Here is an 18,300-nt window from a genome sequence, read left to right on the forward strand (position 1 = left end):
ATCGTATCGAGCATTGTGCCATTTAATAGATGGCGCTGCATATTTATCGTAGTTACTGTTTTTTAAACGCTAGCTGGCGCTTTGCAAAATAAATCCGTTTATATTTTTGATATAGAGTTTGAAATAGAATACGCGCGTTCCGCTTTTTATTTTTTTTAAAGACACATCAAGTTTTACAACATAAGTGGGGATGCAAATGTAACATTATTTATTTTATTTTATTGTGTTTACGTTCGTAATTATAGGCTGGCAAGATGTGCAAGTGAATATTTGGTTTATGAACACACAATAATTGTCAGTTGCTACGCCAGACTGTCTGTCTACCAGTCGAGCTTTAACGGCGCTGGCTGACGGACGTGTTTCACTTGCTCTCAAGCCAAACAACATAGTCACTCTCTCTCTGCTCACTAAGTCACAGTCGCAGCTGCCGATAGCTTCGCGCTTGTATCACGCTTAACTTGAAAGTAAGCAATAACGGTTAAAGTTACAGACGCTTCCTTACAAAAATCTTGATTGTTTTTATACGCAGTGCGTGTGTTTGTGTTACGGTGCGTGCTAATTGGCGTAGGCGTAAAGAGAAATTTTTTTGACGTTCAAGAATTTTGGTTTGCCTGTTTGTTTCTGTTATTTTTTTGGATTGTTTGTTTATTGTGGTTATTTTCTTTGTTTTTTTGTTATGTATGTATGTATGTATGTATTGTTGACGACAGAAAGTGTGTGAAGAAATTGAAGCCCGGCAAGCGCGTCGATTGAATTTAAAAGCTCACATTGTATATTTTATGCAAATTTCGTTTTTGCAGTCGCCGTCGTCGCAAGCTAACAACTGAAGCTAAAGGTAAACCACAAGTTTACTCAGCTACTATAACCATAACAGGTAAATTGCAATTCTATATTAATAGTTTTAAGCGTATACAAATGGTAGCTGCTGCTGGAACACGTGCAGCTTTGAAGATCAAGGCTATGGGGGACATCCTGGCAGCCTGCAAGGCTGCACCACAGTTGCCACTGCCACTGCCAAGGTGAAGGTCATTGCAAGCGACGTCGGCAACTGCAATTTTTGTTGTTATATAAACGAGTAAGCAGTACAGCCGCAGGCACACACACACATACTCCCTCTCGCTCTCGCTCTCGCTCTCTTATACGCACACACTACTAACCCAGTGAGAGAGTGCGCATGTCGGCAATTGCCGACGTCACTCTCTCCACATCGACATGTCCTTCCATTTTTCTTTCGTGCGCTTTGGCTTTCTCTGCCTGACACTGGCGATGGCGCTGGCGCTGGCGCTGACGTAGATAGACGTCTGTGTCGTCGCTTTCGTCATGGCCAAACATTCGCAGCATTGAACTTGACAGCGACGCACTTTCAATGTGAGTAGAATTGCCAAGACAGAGACGGCAATAGCTCCCAGACAGTTAGTCTGTCAGTTAGGCAGTTAGTCAGTCCGTCAGTCCGTCAGTCAGACGGACAAACGCACAGTAACAAGGTTAGTGGGTTAACTTGATCTCTTCGCTCTTGCCTCTTGCCTCTCGTCTCTGGTCTCGGGTCTCTATGCAACGTCTGTGTCTTTTCTCCTACGCGCAGCGCTGACTGCGGCCGGATTTAGAAACCCGTTATCAAGTGCGCGCGCGTGCTTATTAATCGTCGCTTTGCTTTATAGCATTTCTTCCAACCAACCAACCAACCAACCAACTACTTCTTCGCCCATTAAAAGTCTCTTTGCTCATTCGCCTGCATTTCCTAGCGGACGGATTACTTTCCATTGCAGCTCAGATTTTCATTTGCCGTGTAAGTGGCACAGGTGAAATTGAATTGAATTGAATGCCTCGAATCAAGCTCTTGATAAGCTGCCCGTTGATCGAAAGCAACACCGAGTCAGCAATTAGTTGGCAGATTGTTGAAGCCGCGAAGAGAGATAGAGAAAGAGAAGTTTCTTGAATTTATTTATTCTGAAACATTTTGATTTGAATTGATTTCATCAGCACGTGATCAAAATTTAAATTTCAAAATTTATCTTTGTATATAAGCGTGGAGGGAATAAAATAAATAAACAAGTAAAATGGACATCTGACTTTGCTTGTTTTCAATGAATAATAATATAGTACATTTTTGAATTCATTGCATTACATGAACCATGTTCAGTTTACTCTTACTTAACAATAAATAAATTAATCTTGGGTATAACTTGTATTAGGCTAATAGAAAAGAATTCTCAGCTTTTTGTTAATATTGCATTTGCATTTTGTTGCAATTAAAGAAATGGAATGTGTGATTGCGTTCGTATAATTTCTGCGATGTTGGGTATGCCAGTAAGCCAGATATAATCCTTGAAATATAGTAGTACTCTGAAACATTTTCTTCTTAATTTTTTTTTTAATTTTACCTGTTAAAAAATAATATAATAAAAACCTCCATATACCAATTAATCTGAGCACTTTTCTTATTTGCGAGTCTCTCCGTATTGAACTTGCAATATTTTGATATTTCTAAAATCATTGCTATAATACACTTCATACACCTTAATTCATTTTGTATTTTTAGATAATCCTTAGATCAGGCAAAGATTGTTGTTCCAAGTTACAATCAAAAAAATATCTAAGGCTGGCGATCCTTGAAAGAAATTCCATTGACCTTGTATCTTGTCTTTGACTTGACGCAGTTCGATGACTTTGGCAACTAAAAGTAACTTGGCAAATTGCGTTTTAGTTGACTGACAGCGGAATTAGGGGGATCGACGGGAGTGCAGCAAATTAAATAAAAATGTTTGAGACAAGTTAAATGGATAACTAAAGAGTGAAAAATACCAGCCAAACTGGGGCGGGGCTATGATGCAAGACAATCAAAACAAAAACCACAAAATAAAAGCACGAAAATTAAAATAAAAATAATGAGAAATAGCTGGAAAATTACTGAGCTGAGCTGAGCTGAGCTGCGGTGGGCTGTGATTTTCACTTTCACTGCCTGACTGTCAAATAGAGTCACACACACACACACAGACAAACACAAACACACATACAAAGATAAATTGTGTGTAAGCGGATATTGACATTTGGCGTTGAGATGAGTCAGTTGGGTTCAGTGTGGGTTCGCTTAACCCGCTAAGCAGAGCTTTAGCCATGCTCTAATAAGCCGCACAGTGAGCGGAAGTTATGAGAGAAACTGTGCACTTAGAAAAAAAAAAAACATTGGTTCTGAAGTTAAAAAATTATTGGGTTATCGATGCAACTTGGTTCTGACTTGGGAATGGGAAATATTTTCAGAGCGACTGTAGCTGAGCAGTTTGTCCAAAGCCAAGTGGGGGTTAAAATTGGTATTGAAATGATCGTAAATTATGCTCAGTGTGTGACTGTAATTTAATTGGCAACATTTTCAACGACTCAGAGAGGCATGTTGTATGATCCAGCCGCGCAGCTCCGACACGCGCTCGTAGCCATCGGGCGCCTCGCGTCCACAGCCGCCCAAGACAAAGCTGGCTACGCCCACTAGCTGACCCTTGTAGACCGCCGGACCGCCAGAGTCGCCATGGCAGGCGCCTATGTTGGCGCCATGCAGCAGACACATGGTCGTATCCGGGAGGTTTCTTAAATATTTGGCGGTGCATTGCGCACGCGAAATGCTGCGCACTTGCACGTACAGCAAGTCGTTGGAAATGGGTCCACCCTGGAAGATGGCTCCCCAGCCGGAGATGTCCACCAGCGTATTGGGCGGCGGATCCTGTTCGGCCAACGCAATGGCACTCACATTCGCATTGAATCTCAGCGCCGACTTCAGACGCAGCAGCGCAATATCATAGCCACGTCCGCCATTGCCATACTTGGCGTGCACCTTGACCTGTGCCACATCCACATAGGTCTCGAAGCTATTGAGCTGCAGGCTGCCCACCTGCACCGCCAGCCTTGAGGCCGGCGTCGGCTGGCCGTTGAACTGGACGCAGTGCGCGGCAGTGAGGATGTAGCGGTCGGAGATGATGCTGCCACCGCATATGTGGTTACCGAACTGACGCAGCGATACCTGATGCGGAAACTGTCCCGCCTTGGCGCTCTTGCCGCCCACTATGCGTGGGCGTGGCGACACCAGCTGCTGCTGCGTTTCACCCAGCAGCAAGCAGAGCCAGAGCAGCGCCGACGGTAAAAGCTTCCTGATCGAACCCATTCTCGTAATTGAGCCGAGCTCTTGGCCAGTTGCAGTTTATATCTATGTCGAAAATGTTGACTGAGTGTCATCATCAATGTCAAGCCCACAACCACCCACAGTCATTATCAGTCGCGTAACTGACGCGGACTCTAATGACACCTTTACCTTCGTATCTAACTGCGACACGTGCTTAGCCCAAAAGCTTTCGTTGGCTAATTAGGGGATCACCTGATAAACACTTTAAGTCGCATATCGAAAATTGCCTAATACAGTAGTGTTGATCAAGGAGCTGATACATATGCACTTACCAAGGTATTTTGTATAGTTTTTGATTTTCAATTTCCAAAATTAATTTCAGAATTAGAGATCAGTTAAATGTAGGCCAAGGATTGTAGCGTTGATAAATAATTATTATGGCTACATGTATGTAATTTTGCTTGATTGCTTGCATTAATGATCACTTAGACCTTAGTGGCTTCTTATCGCCGGCATAACGGAATTACTACTCTTATCGGTCGGCTGAGTCAGCGCCATAAAAATATAAACATACGTAATCAAAACGATAGTACAGGACAATGAAATGCATAAATAGTTGATAAATCGATTTTTCTAATTCCCTCGAAATTCTGGCTAATTCCATCGAATTCCGTCCAATTGCATCTATCAGAAACCACTAGTGAAAAAGAATTCCGCTAAAAATTGAATTGAATGGAATCGAATGTAGAGCAGCATTGGGGTGGTGCGGATTGAACGGTCTTTCATTCAGCTCACAACTATTCCGAAGAATGGCCTGTGACTCAATGGAATGAAATTGAAGAACTTCTCTTCAGTGCAAGCGAAGGTGTTATTTGGTCTTTCTCACTCTTTTCATCGATGATTTAATCGATACTTTTCCACGATCGACATTTTGCCAGCTCCAACCAACGAACGCTTATTGAAATAAGAGTTTTCAGCTGTTGACTAAATGTTTATTTTTGCATTTTGGATAAGGATAAGGATAAGGATTAGGCGCGCAGCTGCTGCTGCAACCAGTCGTGATAGCCAGAGACGCGTACAAAGACATCCGGATAGCGGGAACCACAGGCGCCCACTACAAAGCTGGTGACGCCCACAAGCTGCTGCCCATAGACAGCAGCGCTGCCGCCGTCGCCGTTGCAGGTGCCCTGCTTGAGCGCATGGGCCAGACAGAAGCTGGTTTCGGGCTTGTGCTCAGCATAGGCATCCTGGCAGACCTCGGCTGTGGCCAGTTGCAGCTTCACCTGGCGTATCTTGAACGAGGAAGTGCCCTCCTCGGTGGTGCCCCAGCCAGCCACACTGAGCACGCTGCCAGTCGCCGGCAATGCCTCATCCTTGCCAGGCAGCTCGATGGGCGCAATGCGCGTGGTCAACTGCAGCGGTGCGCTGAGCGTCAGCACGGCCAGATTGTGCTGCAGGTCAGTGTAGTCCGGATGCGCGACGGCAGAGGCAATGCTTACCACTCGTCCGCCTGCGTATTGATTGGTGCTGCCCACGCGTGCCGACATGCGTGTGGCTTGAATGCTGCAAGAGAGTGAGATTAGCTGGGTGTGGATGGGTGGGTGGTGGCGGTGGCACTTACGCTTTGCCGTTGCGCTTCAGACAGTGGGCGGCGGTGAGGAGCTTGGTGGAGGAGATAATGCTGGCGCCGCATACATGCGCATTATCAATGCGCAGCGAGGCCGCGTAGGGCGTGGCACTGGCGTCCGCCTCAGCGCCGCCCAGAATGCGGCCAGTGGGCGTGGCACTGGCAAGCGCCAGCGCCGCCAGCACGCAGCCAACAATGGTCAGCAGTTGCACCTGCTTCAGTTGCATCATCTTGCGTTCAGTACGCTTCCGTTTACGTTGCGCAAATGCGGCCACAACACGCACGCTCAAGTGGCCATAAGCCCAGTCCCGTCCAGTTTAGTGCTGGCCGCACAAATCTAATCTTATCTTGGCTTTCTTCTTGTGGCTTTATACGCGCTATAATGGCGATAAATGGCGCATACATGCTATAAAAGCAAAGTCGGTCACAGGCGACATTGGAGACGCTGTACAAAGGAAACTCCTATTGGCCCATGGACGCCTAAATGAGTCTTATGGTAGCAAAGAGATCATCACGATCATATGTGCTCTCTCTTTTCCACTAAACTAACAGACCGCTGTACTTGCCGTACAGAGTCCAAGTACAAGCACACGCGCGCTGAGGCATTTGAAAAGCTAGAAAAAGCCCCCAAAGCGATCTCGATTCGATAGCGACTCGCTTGGATGAGTAAACTACCAAAATATATACCCATGCACTTCAGATTGCAAATAAATTTATTGCGCCAAAAGCTTCGTTTGTCATCAAAAATCGTTTTTGATATCCGTTCGATTAGAATGGAATAGACCGCCCCGCTTAAAGAAACACTATTTCATATTATTGCAAAATAATATTTTTTGATAATGAAATAGCTTATAGAATTATGCTTTAGCTTAAAAAAAATATGGCATAAAAATGGTCATTATATGGCAAATTGACTTTATAATTGCATAAAGTTTCTAGGCACTAATCTTTTTTTTTTTAGCTCCTCCGCCTTTTTTTTTTAGTTTATTTAGCATATACCGGGGCTCAAAATGTGGCAGCACTGGCCACAGCTCGTTTTCCCTGTATCGAAACCAAACGCACCCGCTGTCTATATTGAAAACTGAAAGGCGAATATCCAGAAATTTGTATTCGATGTTTTTAAATTTAAGGGATGGACGTTTTAACCTTGCCTTGGCCGATGGTCAAAAACGTGATAAGTGTTCTTGGTATTTATTTTAGATGTTTCCGTTAAATATTGTGAACGCAAATCGTTTTCTTTCGATTTGCCGGAGAGCAGGGAGGAAATAAAAAATATAAAAGCGAAAAGTCTCGGGTATAGGAGCACCTACACCTAACTTTGGTTGCTCCAGCTCTTATAATTGCTGAGAAACATAAACTCATACAGACGGATGGACGGACAGACGGTCATGGCTATACCGATTCAGTTTGTCTTGCTGATCAAAAATATATATATATATACTTCATGAGGTCTGACACGCCTCCTTCTCCCTGTTACATACATTTGCACAACTTCATAATACCCTTTTCCAATTTTTATAAAAATGCCAAAGTGCATCAAAATTTTGGAAAATTAAGATTTATCCTATTACAGGATAACCATATAAAGATATTCTTGTTACTTGTTTCTTTGATTTATTGATCCAATAACTCTTATTTATAATGTCTGCTTTTATACTATATAAAAACCTGCATTTGTGTTATTTAAATAATAGTAAAGGCATTAAATTTCTAATAAATTTAAGGGAAATTGTTTGGATATTTCGGAAGTGAAAATGTGAAATTAAATTCGATTCAGTTGGTCTTAAAATGGAAAAAAGGGAACTGTGTCGGAAAGCGGAACGAGTTAAGCGAGTTAGTAGCTGATTTTGCGTCGGTTTGAGGTCGATTGGAAATTCTATGGAATTACAAACTGAAATCGATCAGGAACATAACATAAGCTTGAAAGAAGTGAACAAAGCTTTTCAAAGAAAAAAAAGCTTACGCTGATTTAACACTTTTAGTTAAAAGACTTTTTAGTGCTCAGAACTAAGTTAGATCATGTGATTGGCGATTGGCTGTAATCATCGACTAAATGCTGCTAAGCTTTCGCGGAAGAGCTTAATAATCTTCAGCAAGGTGGTAAAAGTGTCAAACCTTTGTACACAGCCCACTTTTAGTTGCAGACTAAACTGCCGTTATCTGTTAAGTCCATTATGAGCTGATACGGCCACTATGGCTGCAAATTTATGGGCGCACTAAATGGCGGCCTCAAGAAATTCCACAACAACATTAACACTTGGGTTTTTCTCTTTTTGTTTTATGCACAGTAAAAAAATAACAAAAAAAAAAGAATGTATATGTACACTCAGCGAAAGGAGTGACCAAATATGAAATTATTTATTTGGCGTTGCTCAAGATCCAAGCGGCGTAGTAGCTAATCCGGGCAGCAACGTCGGGGGTCTTGGTACCGCAGCTGCCAAAGTGGAAGCTGACGATGCCTTGCAGCACCTTGTTGTCGTCAATGATTCCGGCGCCATCGTCGCCACGGCAGACGCCCTGCTTCTCGGCGCTGGACAGGCACAGCACCGAGTCATAGCCATAGCCCGCCTCCAGCTCGCACATCTGCGAACTAACCGTATTGAAGTTGGCCTTCTGCAGCTTGTAGCTGGCGGTGCCATCCAGCTGCTCGCCCCAGCCGCTGCCATAGACGGGCGTGCCATGGGCCAGCTCCTCCGGCTCCGTCTCGGCCTGTTGCTCGGGCAGCGCAACCTTGCTGATCTTCTCGCCAAAGGTGAGCGGCTTGCTGAGCGTAATGATGGCCACATCATGCAAGAAGTTGCCATACGAGGGATGGATGAGCACCTCGCTGACATCCACCAAGCTGCCGCCAGCAAATTGATTAACGCTGCCCACGCGTGCGGTCAAAGCGGATGCTGCAACACTGGCAAGAAGGAAAACAAAACAGTGTTGAGCATTTTATTTGAATTGAGATTGCAGGACAGACTGAATATATAGAGAGAGGTGCATCGGGGATTCATATGACTATGTCAATAAAAAACCAATATATATTTGGGGAAATTCATAAGGTTTTGATCCGATTATATTCAAAAAACGGCAACATTGACTCAATTGGTGATCCCAAAGGAATACTCTCCTTAGTCTGAAAGAAGAAGCCTTCGAAGCATTTTGGAAGAGTTCTTTGGGAGTTTAAATTTTAACTGACAACAAGCACTGAGAGAAGTCAAAGCAAATGCTGGATTTACAAAAAAAAAAAAAAATAATTGGGAGCACTCAGAGCAAGAGCTTACCCACTCCTAATTTAGAGACATGACATATATTATATTATGCTATATTCGAGATTCAAAAGAGACTATGGAGTAATAAGAAGAAGCTTTGTTGAGTGTATTGATTGAATTAAATACCTAAGAGAAGGGAGGTGGGGTTCTAATAAACACCTAATGATAACCCATAGTTGAGACGCATTCGAATTGTTATATAAGCCCCTTTTGCTTTATCTATGGGTGGCAATTGTTCCACGTCTCGTCTGTAGGAAAGTTCTATATGCAGAATATTGAGTTGGTACTTACGGCTTGGTACCCATGTCGGATACGCAGTGAGCAGCAGTGAGCAGCTGGGTGGTGGAGATAATGCAGGCGGAGCAAATGTGCGCCTTGTTCAGACGCAGCGAGGCGACCCAAGGGAACTCGGCCACGGCGGCATCCTCGCCGCCCAAGATGCGCGACTGCGGCAATGCGGGCGCCAGCTGCAACAGAGCGAGAGCGCAGAGGGTGGCGAGCGTTAGGCGTGAGGCGTACAACATGTTGGAAACGTAACTGAATCGAAAGCTGCGCAAATGGCCGCGGCCAAGTCAAATGCGGCGTCAGGTGCGAGCAGCGAGCAGCAGCAGCAGCAGGCAGCGCTGGACAAGCGATTAGATAAAAATGACTATAAAAGGCAATGCTAAGCGCCGGCGTGGCTTAGTTAATTTGGCTAGAGAGATGCGTTTTAGTTTAGTTTCAGTCAGTTCACTACTGCTGCTGCTGTCGACGTCGGCGACAGCGCTGCTGTCGGGCAAAACAGCGCAGCAGGGCGATTATCCCTATGCGCTGAGCTTGCAACGCTATGGCGCGCATATCTGCAACGGCGTCTTGCTGAGCGCACGCACCGCTCTGACTGCCGCTCACTGCGTGACCGCCGGCCAGGGCATTGAAACGTAACTCCCAACTGTCTGACAATTATTATAAGCATTAGCCTAACCGATTTATGTGCAGCTATCCAGCGCGCAGCTTCCAGGTGCGCGTGGGCAGTCCGCAGCGTTCGGCGGGCGGCGTTTTGGCGCAGGTGGAGAGCTTTGTGGTGCATCGCAGCTATGCGGGCGGGCTCAATGACTTGGCGCTGGTGCAGCTCCAGCAGCCGTTGACCCTCACGCCGCAGATTCAACCCATCGCTGTGGCGAAGCAGGCGCCGGCCACGGACTCTGCTCTGAGCTACGTGGGCTGGGGCTCAACGGCGGCGCAGTCGAGCGCGCTCAGTCAGTCGCTGCAGTCGGGCAGCCTGAAGACGGTGAGCGCCGCCGACTGTGAGAAGCAGCTCTATCTGGCCGATGCTGGGCTCCTCTGCTTGGCCTCTGCGAAGGACCAGGGCATGTGCCTGGGGGATGCGGGTGCTCCGGCGGTCTTCGACAAGCAGCTCGTGGGCATTGGCGCCTTCTACGTGCAAGGCTGTGACAGCACCTTGCCCAATGGCTTCATGAGTGTGGCCCACTATTCCGAGTGGATCGAGACACATATACGCTGAGTCCTTTAACTGTTAAATACACATATTCTGTTTTTTTTTTTTTGTATTTATTTCTTACGTAAAATCACTTAAGTCGCAACAACAAAGATTATAGCGTTTAATTCCCTGATATGTCATACTAAATTAGTAATACTAATGCCATAATTAACTCTAATCTATAGTTGGCCTTTGCTTCTGCTTGGCACACAAACGGGCGCTAGTCTCAAGCAGCATGTGTAACAACTAATTTGGCCATGACTGTTCTGATTAGATATCGTACTATCAAGCGTTATTGTTTATATGGCTGCGCTTATCGGCTTATTGATCGAGTTCTTAACTGAATCAAGTCTAAAATGTTGCCATTGCTCTTTTTTTGTTTTCTCCGCAGATCTTTTATTAGAATTGATATTAGATTCAATAACTGCGCCATTAAAATTCTTATCTAGAGCCGTTCGCTAATGATTTCGCTTAGTGTATCGTGTGTCGCTTTCCTTGTAGGTTAGGTTGGACAGGTTTCCCTAACGGGAACATTTTGATGCCGGTTTGGCTGTAGGAATAGATAGGGTATAAGGTGCTTGATGGGATGTATGGAGGGGCGTGGGAGCTGAATGGTGTCACTAAATCTAAAAGCCTGCAATATTATTTTTTTTTTGGATTGTTGATGTATTGAATTCTCTAGATCCTTATCCTAGATGAAATTGCCAACAAAATCATCCACTGATACTTGCCTTACTGAAGGGTTACATTATAATTAACAGGGCAGTATCTCCGTAGATATAAGAATAACATTGAAAACATAAAGTAAAGATGCTCTGAGTATTCATCAATTTCGGAAACATGCCGCTTACGTTATTTCGCAAATAGGGCTCGATATATATCGTCTATGTATATCTAGCCTTATTGGCGATTTTTTGTATACGCCAAAAGTCAGTTTTACAGAAGAGAGTTTCTTATAATTATTTTAGAATTTTTTTAGGTGGACTTATTTATATTGACAGGCCAAAGTTAAAATCGAATATTTTGGGAGCAGATTCAACATCTGGTGATTATAATTGTTGCAATTAGGGCTCGATATGTTGATTGACAAAGTCGGCTGCGTTCAATTCGTCAATATTTTATATATATAAGCATAGAAAAATCTGAAAGAGCTTGATTAGCATTAAAGTTTATGTTGAAATAAAAATAGTCGGCTTTAGGTTTTAGAAAAGTTATGGAAAGTATAAATGAAATTGGCTTAGAGACTTATAAATAATTATTTCTGGAATATTACGAAATTGCATTTTGAATATTTATCATGTGAATTGGTTGCATATTCATTGCTGATGCTGCACTTGCAAACAAAAAACAGATTATATAGTTAAATTGTATATATTATATATAATATATATAATATCATGCCTGACAAGTAGTTAATGTTATGCACAACAGTTGATGAGATAATTACGCGCACGTGGCCACAAACAAAAAAATAAAAAAAATCAACTTTGGTTGATTGAGCACATTTAAAAAAAAAGGAACCGGAGCAGAAAAAATGATGCTGGTCGTATTGGGTTGATACTCGTTTATATTTTGGTTATTGGATGTTGTTAGTAAACACTTTAGGCAATTTGGCTTTGGATCCAGTCGTAGTTGGCAGCAATGCTGATGAAGCGCTCTGGCAAGGAGCCGCCGCACTCGCCCAAGAGCTGGACTCCCAAGCCGACAAGCTCGTTGTTGTAGACCGCTGGGCCGCCCATGTCGCCTCTGCAAATGCCCTGCTTGCGACTATGTCCCACACACAGGACCTGGTCGTTGCTCTGGATTGAGCTGTCGGCGTTCAGGCAGGCACGTTCCGGCTCAACATAGGCGTTGCCGATTTGGAGAGTGCGGTGCATGTCGGTTTCGGTTGCCTTGGTGCGTCCCCAGCCGGAGATGTCGATCTCGGCGCCAATGGGTGGGTTGACGGTGGCCAGGGCTATGGCCTGGACCTGATCGTTAAAGACGAACGGCTGGCGCAGACGCAGCAGCGCCATGCCGACCTGCAGCTCATTGTAGTTGGGGTTCAGGATGATCTCCTCGACGACAATGCGCTGGCCGCCTTGGTACAGGTCTATGGTGCCGGCAGACACCTGGAACATCTGTGGTGGCCATCTGCGAAGGTGAAAGAGACAGAGAGAGTGTTAGAATGCTTGCGTCTGTTATAGTCCTGATCTTCACTTACGGACGGTTGCTGCCTTCGGAGCAGACGCAGGTGAGGGCGGTGAGGGCAAAGAGCGGGGCGATGATGGCAGCGCCGCAGTTGTAGCTGCCGCCAATGGAGAGTGCACCCTGGTAGGGCAGCTGACCCAGCTCGGCATCGTCGCCGCCAGCAACGCGTCCCTCGGGCATGGCCAAAGAGCAGCCCAACAAGGCGCTCAAGACAACACAGCTCACAGCTAATTTCATGATTCTATTTCTCTCGTCGCTTTCAAATTGACAATGAATGGGGTCTTGGCGCAGTCTTTACCTTTTATACAGTCCCCAACTACTGCTGCTGCTGCTGCCGCTGCTGGTGGTCAATGGTCAGGGTGGTGTGAGGTGTGTCTTGTCTCTCAAGTGGCCAGCCCACAGCTGGCGTATCTTATCGTAGGTGAAGATAGCTTTCGTCCGGTTCTTGGCTGGCGATTAGACAAGAGACAAGTTTGGCAAAAGCATTAGTTTTGATTTGTGCGGATCCGACGCTTTTGCTTTCAGTTGATAGCTTACTAGGAAACGACGAAAAAAAACAATAATCGTTTCCGTAGTGCTTAAGATGGTTTTGATTGCTTAAATATGATTGATTGACTGATAAGGACATGAACCATGACCAGACAAACACATGTTGCTGAAGTAGCGACTATGGTTCGATAGCGAAGCTCAAATGTTGGGTTAGACATTAGACATTAGACTCGATGAAATTTGAAATGAACTTTGATGAATTCAAGACAAATCGAAGGGTTATGTGTGAATTCAAAATGTGAGCACTAGTGAAAATATTATTCAATATTCAAGATCTTAAGCTAGAATCTGTATTAAGTATAAACAAAATACAAAAGCAGATTATTGTTTGTAAACAACAAACAAATTGCATGCCTTGGGGGCATAGAAAGCAATGAACTTGAGCGGGCATCTCAGCCACGAGAAGGAGTGAGGAGGGGCGGGAGATTAGCTGCAACACGTTTGCCAGGCAGAAGGAAGAGCATGTGCAACCTGCTGGCGAGGAGAAGGGGCCAACGACCAAGCCAAGCCAAGCCAAGCCATCAAATTAAAGCACGTACCATGTTTCGTTTTGGTCTGTGCGCTGCCACAACTGGTTGCAACTACAGTTGCAACAGCTGCAGCGGCGGCTGTCCAGTTAATAGCAATTAGAGCTCATCCATGTCCAGCTGTTTATAACAACCAGCAATGCTGTTGCTTTCATACATTTGCAGACTCGACGTCAAACACCAAGCACGCCATGATTTTGCGGACTCTCCAGCTGCTGCAAGTGCTGCTGCTGATCCTCGCCTGCCAGAGCTACAGCGATGCCAAAATGGTAAGCACGGACCCATTGCTGCCAGAGCCACGTGCCTACATGCCAGATGCCCAGAACCTTGACTTTGTCTATCACGACCATGAAGAGCTGACGCGTTTCCTCAGGTAAAACACACAGACGCACCAAAAGTTTCGGCTCTAATTCATGCTTTTCCTGTTCTGTTTTTTTGGTTCTATTCTGTTTCTGCCTTCCAGGGCCACCAGTGCACGTTATCCCAATCTCACGGCGCTCTATTCCATTGGCAAGTCCATACAGGGTCGCGACTTGTGGGTCATGGTGGTGAGCTCATCGCCGTATGAGCACATGGTGGGCAAGCCGGATGTCAAATACGTGGGCAATATACACGGCAATGAGCCCGTGGGACGTGAAATGCTGCTGCATCTCATCCAATATTTTGTGAGCAGCTACAATACGGATCAGTACGTGAAATGGCTGCTGGATAATACACGCATTCATATACTGCCCACCATGAATCCGGATGGCTATGCTGTCTCCAAAGAGGGCACTTGCGACGGGGGCCAGGGACGGTAAGTGTGACAATTTGCTCTCTTTAGATTTGGTCAGATCAGGCAGACACGCAGCTTAAAGTTTTATTATAAAAGAAGAAGTCACTAAAGTTGGGTGTAGCCAATTTCTTGATACACTTTTACACGCACACACACACATTTCTCTAATCCGAGGTCGTAAATCAATTTGCTATTGCAAGGGATAAGCTTTAAAAAAAAAAAAAAAACAAAACCATTTGCTTTGGAAACAGGAGTATCTTTATATCAAATCTGGTGTCTCTTATAATCTCTGTGATTCCGTTGCTTATTCAAATGGACAGCTGCCTGTTACATACATTTCCACAACTTTATGAAATCCTTTTCCATTTTTTTTATAAAAGCTTATACTTTATACACCTTACAAATTTATTATATTTCTTTCAAAATTAATTTATTTTGTTCCCAATTCTCAGGCGTAGACAACCCACATCCTTGTACTTATCCTGTGCTTAAAATATAAAAGCAGCTAACTTCTTATAGATATTTTACCTTGCCAGAACATATATTTTTTAAGTGACTAATTTAATTGATGTCGTTCCAATTTGTTCTTCATAAAAAATGGATTGAAAGTTGTTTATACACTTTGAAAAGGGTACCATGAAGTTGTACTCAGAAAGTATATATATTCGAGATCAGAACGATAGGCTGAGTCAATTGAGCCATATCTGTTGGTTCTAGAGATAGATACTTTTTATATAGCTCCTATATTCGAAGCAGATCGCTTTAATGCTCGTGAACCAAATTGACATACTGTGCACACAATAATCCAATTTAGCACACTCAATTCCTTTAGAAAGTTCACGACTTATCCCAAAAATTGCATCAGATAAATAACCTATTTATTTTATTTCTGTTTTCTTTTTTTTATATTTTATATTATATATTTTACACTAAAAGCTTATAGTTTCTAAAATAAAAAGTCCATTAAAAATTTATTAAAATGTAGCTCATCATTTTACTCACTGTAGTTGTAAGTTATATATTAAATATTTATATTGTAAATTAAATTTGATTGCTAACGCATAATTATCGGTTTTTTTTTTTGGTATTTGCAGCTACAATGCACGTGGCTTTGATTTGAATCGCAATTTTCCGGACTACTTTAAGCAGAACAATAAGCGTGGTCAACCGGAAACGGATGCTGTCAAGGATTGGATATCGAAAATACAATTTGTGCTGAGCGGCAGCTTGCATGGCGGAGCCTTGGTGGCCAGTTATCCGTACGACAACACGCCCAACTCCAGTAAGTAGTCTCTAAAGTGCGCAGCTTCAAGCCGCTCCAAGCCGATCCGATGACCATAGTTTCAGTAAAACAGATTTATAAAGTTATTATCTTTACGCTTCCACTTGTTTGAACCTTGCTACTTGCCTTCACGCCAATATGGCTCCTCAAAGGAATCTGCCGTTCGTCTGCTCTCTGCGCGAGTGAGTGACTTGCTCAAAAGAAAAACAAACCACACAGCTTCAAGCAAGCTACACTACTCTATTCTATCTATCTATCTCTTTCTCTCTCTTTTGCTCTCTCTCTCTCTCTTCCTCGCTGACTCTCGTGGGTCTGTGCAACTTTCTGTTTGCCTGTTTTGATTTTGTGTTCATTTAATTTTGTCGCACTACATGTCCCCTGGGCGCAGTGTTCCAGACCTATGCGGCAGCGCCGTCTCTTACGCCAGACGACGATGTCTTTAAGCATCTCTCTCTTGTTTATGCTCGCAACCATGCCAAGATGTCACGTGGAGTAGCCTGCAAGTCGGCCACTCCTGCCTTTGAGAACGGCATTACCAATGGCGCCGCCTGGTATCCTTTGACGGGCGGCATGCAGGATTACAATTACGTTTGGTATGGTTGCATGGAAATAACATTGGAAATCTCTTGCTGCAAATTTCCGCCAGCCTATGAGCTTAAAAAGTATTGGGAGGACAATCAGCTGGTGAGTCTGCTCACCGCTCACCGCAACAGTAATTCCTTAATTTTCAATTTGTTGTCCTTATTTTTCTAGTCGTTGATTAAATTTCTGGCCGAGGCACATCGCGGCGTGCAAGGCTTTGTCTTTGATCCCGCGGGTATGCCCATTGAGCGCGCTTCCATTAAGATCAAGGGACGCGATGTTGGCTTCCAGACAACCAAGTATGGTGAATTTTGGCGTATTCTCTTGCCTGGCTACTACAAGGCCGAGGTAAGTTGTATCCCAGCAAACTTTGCACACAAGCTTTTGCCTTACCGATGCTTTCTCCGTCTTTGTCCACCCAGGTCTTTGCCGAGGGCTATGCGCCGCGTGAAGTTGAGTTTGTTATTGTGGAGCAGCATCCCACGTTGCTCAATGTGACGCTGCAAGCTTCCAAGGTATGTTTTAAGTTTGAATTCCAACTTGGTGCTGGTTCCTAATACTAAACTAACCTAAACTAACCAATCCCTAATGGACTGCGTAGCATTTTGTGGGGAGCACGCCCAGGAGCGTGAGAACGACCACGACCACGTCCACTGCTCAGCCCAAGGTGCATGACAAGCTACAGCTTCCCTCGGACTAGAGCTATAGCGTGTTTGGACGCTGATGTTGTGTAAATAATTCCAATTTTAGTTGTTGGTTTTGGTATTCCTTTGGAGCTTACTGCATTAGTCTTCCCTTAACATAACATGACCAAAAATAAAGCGCTGATGTACCTTGACTTATAATTTGTTGCAACTTGCATCGCTTTGTTGACCCTTGCCTCAAATTTGTTGTGTCTGAAGTAAGTGTTAACTGTTGTTGTTGTTATTAATAAATAATTGAAAGTTTAAAAGAGTTGTTTTATGCTCAGTGTAAAGCACAAAATTGTTTGTGCCTTCATTAATCTCAAGTAAATTACAGCGCATTGAGGGCGTTGGAGCTGGTGTACCTTCATTCTATCGGCCCATGCAGTCACCGCAGCAGCACTACCGACCAGGCGGTCCGCCGCCACCACCACCACCCTATGCTGGCGCCGCCTCAAATGATAATGGCATATTTTCAACCATAAGTAATGGCCTAAATAGCTTGTATTCGAATATATTTGGTTGAGCGTGCTAATTATTGTTTAAGCTTGTGTAGTAATTAGTTTTAATAATTGTTTTATTTACATATTTATTTTGGAGCATTGCACTACTGGCAATAAAACTCTTTGAAGTGCAAACAAACTCACAAATGTGTTTTAAATAAAGTTTAGCTTGCCGCCCAAAATGTAAAGCTATCGAGTCACAGAAAAGAATGCGTATCGTCCTGCCGCCACTCACTCGATATGTTTCGCCAACTAGTTGGCAGCATATTAATTAAATGTAAATAAAAATCAAAATCCAATTTTAAAATATGCATCACAAAGGAGATATTGCTTGACAATTTATCATATGATATATGTGCTGTTTTCATTATTAGACGAGTTAAAACAATCTATGAAAAGAATTTTGCCGTCATTTTCAGTGTATGCTGAAGCTTATTTGGTGTTCACATCCTAGAAAAAGACCAAAGATACGGATGCCAGTGGCAACTTGCCACTTCAAAACAAATTTTGTGTACCAGAATTTTAAAAATATGTACCGATTTCAACAAGAATGGATCAACAATTTTACAACAATTTTGGATACCCAATGGTTGGGGTTGCGGGCTTTCTATCAGGAGCTGTCAAAGATGCTCACCTGCAGGACGAATGACAGTTTAAGTATTCAATATACAATAACATCAAGCAAAATGTGATTTCATTAGGAGGTGCATTGTGAGTCCCTGGCCGCTGAGTTGTCTTTG

General features: G+C 43.9%; 6 protein-coding genes across 9 annotated transcripts; 2 read left to right on the plus strand and 4 right to left on the minus strand.

The window, feature by feature from the left end:
- The first annotated feature begins 313 nt into the window (after positions 1–313).
- On the plus strand, positions 314–17,675 carry LOC108606526 (carboxypeptidase D). 4 transcript variants are annotated; one of them, XR_001915457.1, is made up of 11 exons: positions 316–464; positions 801–874; positions 13,901–14,108; positions 14,199–14,531; positions 15,605–15,792; positions 15,933–15,974; positions 16,181–16,476; positions 16,546–16,722; positions 16,797–16,889; positions 16,976–17,275; positions 17,395–17,486. XR_001915457.1 is itself a non-coding variant. In XM_017996699.1 (10 exons), exons 3-10 carry the CDS (start codon positions 13,927–13,929, stop codon positions 17,581–17,583), a joined length of 1,500 nt encoding a protein of 499 aa, XP_017852188.1. In that variant the 5' UTR covers positions 314–464; positions 801–874; positions 13,901–13,926; the 3' UTR covers positions 17,584–17,675. The 4 variants fall into 4 exon arrangements, 3 of the variants coding, with proteins under 3 accessions (XP_017852188.1, XP_017852190.1, XP_017852189.1); XM_017996699.1 differs by lacking the exon at positions 16,976–17,275 and having other exon boundaries at positions 314–464; positions 17,395–17,675; XM_017996701.1 differs by lacking the exon at positions 16,976–17,275 and having other exon boundaries at positions 314–464; positions 15,945–15,974; positions 17,395–17,675.
- LOC108605061 (serine protease SP24D) lies at positions 3,368–4,255 on the minus strand. Its single transcript, XM_017994628.1, has 2 exons — positions 4,250–4,255; positions 3,368–4,081 (listed from the first exon to the last, which is right to left on the minus strand). Exons 1-2 carry the CDS (start codon positions 4,253–4,255, stop codon positions 3,368–3,370), a joined length of 720 nt encoding a protein of 239 aa, XP_017850117.1.
- On the minus strand, positions 5,079–6,029 carry LOC108606528 (trypsin-7). The gene is made up of 2 exons (XM_017996703.1): positions 5,730–6,029; positions 5,079–5,671 (listed from the first exon to the last, which is right to left on the minus strand). The coding sequence occupies exons 1-2, from the start codon at positions 5,963–5,965 to the stop codon at positions 5,137–5,139; spliced, it is 771 nt and encodes a 256-aa protein (XP_017852192.1). The 5' UTR covers positions 5,966–6,029; the 3' UTR covers positions 5,079–5,136.
- Positions 7,470–9,539, minus strand: LOC108606527 (chymotrypsin-1). The gene is made up of 2 exons (XM_017996702.1): positions 9,284–9,539; positions 7,470–8,637 (listed from the first exon to the last, which is right to left on the minus strand). The coding sequence occupies exons 1-2, from the start codon at positions 9,514–9,516 to the stop codon at positions 8,094–8,096; spliced, it is 777 nt and encodes a 258-aa protein (XP_017852191.1). The 5' UTR covers positions 9,517–9,539; the 3' UTR covers positions 7,470–8,093.
- LOC108606531 (serine protease SP24D) lies at positions 9,694–10,585 on the plus strand. Its single transcript, XM_017996705.1, has 2 exons — positions 9,694–9,909; positions 9,968–10,585. The coding sequence occupies exons 1-2, from the start codon at positions 9,695–9,697 to the stop codon at positions 10,491–10,493; spliced, it is 741 nt and encodes a 246-aa protein (XP_017852194.1). The 5' UTR covers position 9,694; the 3' UTR covers positions 10,494–10,585.
- On the minus strand, positions 12,019–12,930 carry LOC108606529 (chymotrypsin-1). The gene is made up of 2 exons (XM_017996704.1): positions 12,673–12,930; positions 12,019–12,602 (listed from the first exon to the last, which is right to left on the minus strand). The coding sequence occupies exons 1-2, from the start codon at positions 12,894–12,896 to the stop codon at positions 12,071–12,073; spliced, it is 756 nt and encodes a 251-aa protein (XP_017852193.1). The 5' UTR covers positions 12,897–12,930; the 3' UTR covers positions 12,019–12,070.
- Positions 17,676–18,300: the final 625 nt, after the last annotated feature.

This window comes from Drosophila busckii, chromosome X (assembly GCF_011750605.1).
Source record: "Drosophila busckii strain San Diego stock center, stock number 13000-0081.31 chromosome X, ASM1175060v1, whole genome shotgun sequence".
Classification (NCBI taxonomy): Eukaryota; Metazoa; Arthropoda; class Insecta; order Diptera; family Drosophilidae; genus Drosophila; species Drosophila busckii.